The sequence below is a fragment of the Pundamilia nyererei genome, unplaced genomic scaffold, assembly GCF_000239375.1.
Source record: "Pundamilia nyererei isolate P.nyererei 1_Seehausen unplaced genomic scaffold, PunNye1.0 scaffold00019, whole genome shotgun sequence".
Taxonomy (NCBI): Eukaryota; Metazoa; Chordata; class Actinopteri; order Cichliformes; family Cichlidae; genus Pundamilia; species Pundamilia nyererei.
The window spans coordinates 4033657-4041229 of record NW_005187420.1 but is presented as its reverse complement, the minus strand read 5'-3'; the positions used below and the strand labels follow the sequence as shown (position 1 = coordinate 4041229).

At 46.1% G+C, this 7573-nt stretch overlaps 2 protein-coding genes across 2 annotated transcripts in view; both read right to left on the bottom strand.

Moving 5' to 3' along the window:
• hdgfl3 (HDGF like 3) overlaps positions 1–2178 on the bottom strand; it is a 14819-nt gene extending 12641 nt beyond the window's left edge. The window contains exon 1 of the mRNA XM_005726391.2: positions 1705–2178. Within this exon, the coding sequence (XP_005726448.1) occupies positions 1705–1788 (84 nt within the window). The 5' untranslated portion in view covers positions 1789–2178. The remainder of the gene's footprint in view (positions 1–1704) is intronic.
• A 2146-nt stretch (positions 2179–4324) lies between these two features.
• On the bottom strand, positions 4325–7041 carry tssk6 (testis-specific serine kinase 6). Its single transcript, XM_005726390.1, has 2 exons — positions 6762–7041; positions 4325–5052 (listed from the first exon to the last, which is right to left on the bottom strand). Exons 1-2 carry the CDS (start codon positions 7011–7013, stop codon positions 4378–4380), a joined length of 927 nt encoding a protein of 308 aa, XP_005726447.1. The 5' UTR covers positions 7014–7041; the 3' UTR covers positions 4325–4377.
• Between the last annotated feature and the right edge of the window lie 532 nt (positions 7042–7573).

The following is a 7573-nucleotide window of genomic DNA, read 5'->3' as shown; positions in this document are numbered from 1 at the left end:
AAAGCACCTTGAGGCGACTGTTGCTGTGATTTGGTGCTGTGTAAATAAAATCTGCCGGGTGGGGAATGCCTCGGTGAGGTGGAGGAGGTGGGCGGGGAGCTTGAAGCGCTGCTGCTTAGACTGCAATGACTCGGACAAACAGCAGGAGATGGATAAACAAGTAGGGAGGATAAAAAATACAATAAATGATATGTGAGTGCTGTCAGATTAGAAACAGATGAGCTTCCTGAAAACATGCTGTGAGTAAAGTACCTGCGGTCTGAGGACACTGATGGAGAAGTCCTCCACCCAGGACCAAGAACCCATCTAACTAGAACCATTCAAAGGTATGAGGCCGTGCTGTTAGATCACAGACACTTTCGCAGGCCCCCGGGCCGTATGTTTGACACCCGTGCTTTAGAGAAACAGCCCATTAGAAGTTAGAGTGAAATGTTTTTCTCTGTGCCATTATCCATCAGCTGATCACTACTCAACCACATCGTACATTTTTAAATGTCTACCTGATACAGCCACATGTTATATGTGGTCTGATTCTTGTATAGCGAGTACTTCTGCACTCAGAGCACATTTTTCATGCTCTAACATCCATACTCTGATGGATGCACCAGATGTCAACTAGAGCAGACTGGGACTGAACCAGCAACCTTCTGATTAGTATTGCCCTGCTGCATCACCTGAGCCACAGCCACCCTTCAGTACAGTCAGAGCTTTCCAATGGGTCGGTGCTCCTCTGGCAATCCGAGTCAAACCTCTCTAAGAGGAGATGAATCCATACATGCTCTCATATATGAATCATTTCTGTGTTTAAACTTTGCTTGTGCATGGAGGAACCTCCTGCCCACTGACACACCGAGTCTGACGTGAATCAGAGCTTCTGTTGTGAAGTGACAGGAGTTTGGGTGGAGCGTGGAGTTTGGGTGGAGCGTGTCCCGTTCATCCACTTTTACAGTCAAATATTCCTAAACTTTAGAGGACATAACAAATGTCGCTGTGCTTCGCTGCACCTTCTGCAGGGTGAAGCACTGTAGGAGCCCATCACGTCCGTAACATCCTGAACCTGCTGTCAGGATTTTATCTCACATTTTCTAAAAGAACCTTTGATAAAACCTCAAACAGCAAAACCATCCTGACAAGGTCCAAACTTTCTCTCTTAGACTTTATCTGAAACGATCAGCATCCTGCACACGGTCCGTGAGCATCACCAGGTGAGCACAGGTGTGCACAGGTGTCCACAGTCACTCCTGACTGCAGGAAAATAAATCTGCATTCGTGCATTATGTGAACGCAGTCATGTGAGGACTTGCAGGAGCCGTGGGTCACTCGTGCTGCGTGAGTGGCAGGTATACGTACAGGTATACACGAGCCGTGTTTGAAGCACGGGCTCGTTTTAGTGATGTGGGACAGCAGCGAGAAGCCGACAGAAACACGGCGCGTGAGCGAGGTTACCTGAGGTCATGTGCAGGTTTAACATCACAACCACATTAAAACACGCGCGCGCACGCACGCACGCAGTGCGAAGCTGGGAGAGAAGCGCAGTTTCGCAGAAAATGGAGCCCTGCTAAGGGCCTCGAACTCGGTGTAAGATGCCCGCACACGGACGTTGCCCGGGGCCGCAAATGCGCAGAGAAATGCGGCTCCGCTCCCGCAGCAGCGGCAGGACCGCGCGCACCGACCCCGCCTCCCGCGCTCCCAGCCCAGACTCACCCTGGCCGGCCAGTGCGGGTATCCCTTCATCTTCGCGAAAACCAAATCTCCTGCCTTGTAGTCCCGCGGCCGAGGGCGAGCCATGTCTGCGGTGGAGCTCCGAGCCTGTGCAGTCCTTCAGTGCCGCGCGGGCTCAACGACCATCGGAGTGTTTACCCGCCGCAGTCACACGGACAGAAATAATTAAAGAAAGGCGGAAAACGGGCCTGACTGACGGGGCTGCCGCTACCCTCGGAGGCGGCCGTAAACGCGGCGGGAATGGCCTACGTAAGAAGCGTAAGAAGCGCGGAGAGCCACAGCGGGGGAAAGACTCGACTTCCGGCCTTCAGAATAAAAACGGCGCTGCTGCTCGAACGTCCCCAGCAAACACTTCCGGTTAAATACCCGTCAGCTGACCGGTGGCTGGAAATGTTTTTATTTTTTTAATCAACTTTATTTGATAAAGGAACAAGAGCAGTAGCTACCTCAGCACCATCCATCCATCCATTCGCTTCCACTTATCCTTTTCAGGGTCGAGGGGGGTGCTGGAGCCTATCCCAGCTGTCATAGGGCGAGAGGCGGGGTACACCCTGGACAGGTCGCCAGTCTGTCGCAGGGCCAACACACAGGGACAGACAACCATTCGCACTCACATTCACTCCTAGTGACAATTTGGATTATCCGATTAACCTATCCCCACAATCTGCATGTCTTTGGACGGTGGGAGGAAGCCGGAGTACCCGGAGGGAACCCACGCAAACACGGGGAGAACATGCAAACTCCACACAGAAAGACCCCGGCCTGGTGGTGGAATTGAACTCAGGACCCTCTTGCTGTGCGGCAACAGTGCTAACCACCGTGCCACCGTGCTGCCTACCTCAGCACCACAAAGATTAAATAAAATATGTACTCTACAAAATAATTTCAGAAGCTTAACACAGAAGAAAAAATATGGATGTTGCAGGGAGAGCGAACAAAAACAGACAAAAAACAGAGCCTCGCATCAATTACGCCTCTGAATATTTAATTTAAGCAGACTAATAACGGTGTAATTGCTTTGTGATTAGAGGAATGTTTGATGGTGTCAGTATATTTGTCGAATTCCATCAAGAAATTGAGGAAATTTAGTTTTCTGTTAACCTTACGTTTGTGAATATGAAAAAAGATTAGTAAATTATTATTTTTTTAAATGTCTTGAGTCATGCTCAATAGGTAAGTAAATTCCCAAAAGTTGATTCTTTTCATCTGGATGTTTTCAGTGGGAGAAACGTTCATCAGAATCAGAATCAGAAAGGGTTTTATTGTCAAATGTTGAGCAGGTTTACAACATTAGGAAATTGCTGCGGTGCTTCAGTGCAAACATGCTGTCATAAATTACGCTTAAATAGACATGAAAAAAATAAAAGTAGGAATAAGAATTAAAAGTGCTACGTAGAAAGATATATGCATGAGTGCAGGTGGTGATCAGTGCAAAACATGGAATGATACAGTGAACACAGCGTAGGGTCATGTGTTAGTGGTGGGAACAGTCGTACGTTTATTGTTCATGAGTCCAACAGCAGAGGGGAAGAAACTGTTCTTATGGCGAGAGGTTCTGGTGCGAATGGACCGGAGCCTCCTGCCTGAGGGGAGCAGGTCAAACAGACTGTGTCCAGGGTGAGAAGGGTCAGCTGAGATCCGAGCTGCACGCCGCAGTGTCCTGGAGGTGTACAGGTCCTGCAGATGTACAGGTCATCCTCATCCAGGTGACTCCTTCAGTCTCAGCTTTCCTCCAAACACTGCAGCTGGATTCTTCTTTCCATGTAAAGACGAAGATCTGGCTTTGCACACATACATAAACGAAAGTTCCTCATGAAAGTGCAATCTAACATTCTAGCTTTAACCTCTCTGCAGCTTTTTGCTTCAGGTTTCATCTTTTGGCTTTTATGCAGTTTTGAGGAGTGTTGCAAACTCTGTCTGGATTTCTCTGTGGACCTATCACAGCTCCACACTGTAACTTCCTGTTTGACATGGTTTTGGTGCATTGGCTCAGGAGCTTCGGTGAAGACGAGATGTTAGCTTCTCTTTGGTTGTAGTTTAACTGAAGCTAGTTTAAGATAAATCTGATGCTTCTCTGGATTCAAATGCAGGCTCCACTCTGCTTTATTGATGATGTCTTTCATTCCCTCAGAGTGATCAGATTCAGGTGGACGTTAGAGGAACTGCAGTTTTGGTATTTAATTTCAGCTCTGCTGGTGTAATGGTGATTACGTCCATCTTCTATATACAGTCTGTGACTTATTTCAACTACCTTAACTGACAGGAAGTCCACCCTTCTGTTTGCAGGCATCAGGGCCTGTGTGTTAACCAGCTGAGATAGTCCTGATCAGCCAAAACACTAAAAATAATACCGGCTAAATCCATCTTTCATATAAATGTCTTTAATGTGTCCTGTTTAATGTAATACTTGCAGCCTGTTTTATGTCTGGCAGGTCTTCCTGATGTGGGGAAACTCAGAAGAATCAGAATCTTTATTGTGCTTTCGAACAATGAAAACTGTATGCAAATGTGTTCAGTACAAGTGAAAAGAAAACTTTTAAGAGACAGAAGTATATATGTACAATAAATTAAAACAACAAAACAACAAAAAGCTGCACCTGGTTAGAGAAGGTTTATTTATTCAGTGTTTCACAGACTCCAGATGTTCATGTGAGGTTATCTGTCTGTGCGTGGAGCTGACGGTCCTTCCTCTGCATCCCAGCTGCTTCCTACAGGTGGCGTCGCTGCAGCAGATGTGGAGGCCCTGTCACACTTCTCCACCGGTTCCTTTGATACCCAGGCGCTCGCTAATATGTCGCTGACCTTCAGCCGCTGCTCCACGATGGGGTGCAGAATTCTTCGGATCAGGTCTTTAGCCTCTGGGGAAACTGGAGGATCCTTCGGAAAGTTAAAGCGGCGTTTCTTCTGAAGCTGCGCCTGCTTTTTAACGTTGGAGCAGTTAAAGGGCACCGAGCCGTACAGCATCATGTAGAGCACAATGCCCATGCTCCACACATCTGACACTTTGGGGTCGTAAGGAATACTGTGCAGAACCTCTGGGGCTGCGTACAACGACGTCCCGCAGAAGGTTCTGCTCAGCACGACCCGACCGTCCACATACGTCAGCGTCTTGCTTAAACCAAAGTCGCCCACTTTGAGGTTGTACTTTGCATCCAGGAACAGGTTTTCACATTTCAGGTCTCTATGGGCCACGTTCCTGCTGTGAAGATACTCCACTGCCCTGCACAGCTGGGAGAAAAGCTTGTGGCTGAAGCGCTCTGGTAAGGCCAGTTTGCTGTTGATGTAATTTAGGAGGTCTCCTTTGACACAGAGCTCCATCACCATGTAGACCTGCGACATGGAAGCATACAGAGAAATAAATCCAGAAATTCTCGTCTAACAACACAAGCGGTGACCATCAGGTGACCCAGCGCGCTCATTTATGACCCTAATCGTATTATTTCAGCTCGCTATCATCAAACAGGCCTGATGCGTCAGAGGTGCAAGCGTGCTCCGACGCTCCACAGACAGACGCCCTCATCAGGCCTCCATTATACTGACAATTCGTTGTTAGATGGAGAGCGTGAAGGTCGGCGTGGACGTCTGCGTGCCTGCTAGTCTTCTGAGACTTTACATTACAAAGCATCAACTCAAAGAAGTATAAGAAGGATGAGTCTCCAGCTGTCTGTATCAGAGTGTGGGTGAGACTAAAGCGGGCTGGGAGGGTATCAGGGCCATAATTTCCATTTATTGGGTGAGAAACCATATTTTACAACTTAAATAGATAACAGAAATGGCTTCCTAATGAATCACTTGTCCCAACTAATCAGCAAAGATCACAGTTAGTGACATTTTGCTCCTGACCCACTTCCACACTCGTGGTCGTAACATCAACACTAACCGAGGTAAGCTGATGAAACCCATCCATCAGTAGTTGGTCTAAATGTTGATCGGTGTTGTTTGTGTTGGATTTCTAGTAATTACTTGTTATTAGACATGTAGCAGATGAGCGAGTGAGCTATACTCGTGTAGCCATATTATAAACATAGAACAGTGGTGGCCAGCTTTAATAATCAAAAGTATGAGCCATGCAATAAGAATTAAAACTAATGCCTGAGATGATGAACCACGCAGGAATCCCTGCAGTTCCTCTAATGTCCAGCAGAGGCAGCAGTGAGTCAGTCCCCATAGACTCCCATATTAAAACTTTACAGCAGAAGTAACCATGTTTGCAGCCTGATACACAAACTGTTCTGATCTCTGTAGATAACTTCACCTTCATAACAACTACAGGCAGAAGGTTTATATAACTCCCGTTTTAAAATCGTATTAAGACTTAAAGTCTGCCATTTTAGGGGCGTGGCCTTTTTGACAGACAGGTGGATGGCGACACAGGAGGCTGTAGCTGCTAGCTGTCCCTCTGGACAGTTTTTGTGCTATTGGAGGATTTTTAATGACATCATCTGACAATAATGTGGCTGCTGTGAAAATCCAGAATTTTATTTGAATGCTGCTGAGCACTGATTAGCAGGTATCTGCGTGTGAAGATGCAAGCAAGCGAATCAAGAATCAGCAAATAACGGCAGTAAGAGAAGCTTTAGGTTAATTATCTTAAAATAGTTTTGGATTAAAGACACGACTTGGATTGATTATATTTTAACTCCTGTGTCTTTTGCAGTAAATACAAACTAATAAGCAGTCAGACGTGTTGCATCCATGCAAAGCATCTGTGAATGTGACCGTGAGCAGACACTGGCAGGCTCTGTGAGGTTATCGTACTAACAGACTGTCCAGGAAGTCTGCGCTCCAGTTTGAGTGAAATTTGAGGATTTTATTTGGATCTTACTGAGCTCTAATTAGCTGAACACTCAGCACTCCCCCCACTCGTCCAAATCTGGTCATTTCTTGCTCCAAAACCCAAGAAGTTAAGTGTTTACTGACCAGAGGAGTCGCCCCCTGCTGGTCACTAGAATAAACCACGACCTTTACTTGTTTGTGCTGTCTTTGTAGCAGCAGAGCTCAGCGTGACGCTAAAACAGCAGAGAGCACGAATGTCTTACCGTTCCTTTGGGCGACTCAAAGATCTCGTGAGTCTTAACGATGTTGGGATGATCCAAAGTTTCCAGGACGCCTTTTTCATGAGGAAGGAACTTTTCAATGTAAACAGAGGTGCATTTACTTATGTCAGTGACTTTTATGGCGACCATTTTCTTCATCTGGGTTGAGTATGCTTTCACAACTTCACCGAACATGCCTTGTCCCAGTCTGCCCTTATACTGGTAACCACGGCTCTCCATGAAGCGTTTGTCCATGGTGGCTGTGGCTGCAGAGTTAGCTGTGACTCTGTGATGCCGGTTTAGTTTTCAGTGAACTGCCTTTATGACATCACTTTCTAGAACACCTGATTCTTAGAACTTTCCAGTCACATGACAGAGGAACCAAGAGCAGAAATAACAAACTTAATTATAACAGGTTGTGTTTGAGTATCGGAGGGTCTGTTTGACCTTGGGGTGAATTAGATGTGATGCCCACTGATGGGAAGACTTTTTTTTATAGCTCAAACTAAACCAACCGTCTGATGAGCAGCACGTTACTTAGACTCTTACTCCTATGGAAGCAGTCGGTGTGACGGCAGAGACTCGTGTGAAAACTTTATCGTTCATGTCACTGTATTTATAGAGCTATGATATAACAGCTGTGTCACTGTTAACAATGAAAAACTAAACTCTACATATCATCCTGTTACAATATATGTTCAGATGATCAGAGTACTGGTAATCAGTGTTGGTCAAATACTTGAAAAAAGTAATCAGTAACTAATTACTGATTACTTCCCCAAAAAGTAATCCCGTTACTTTACTGATTACTTATT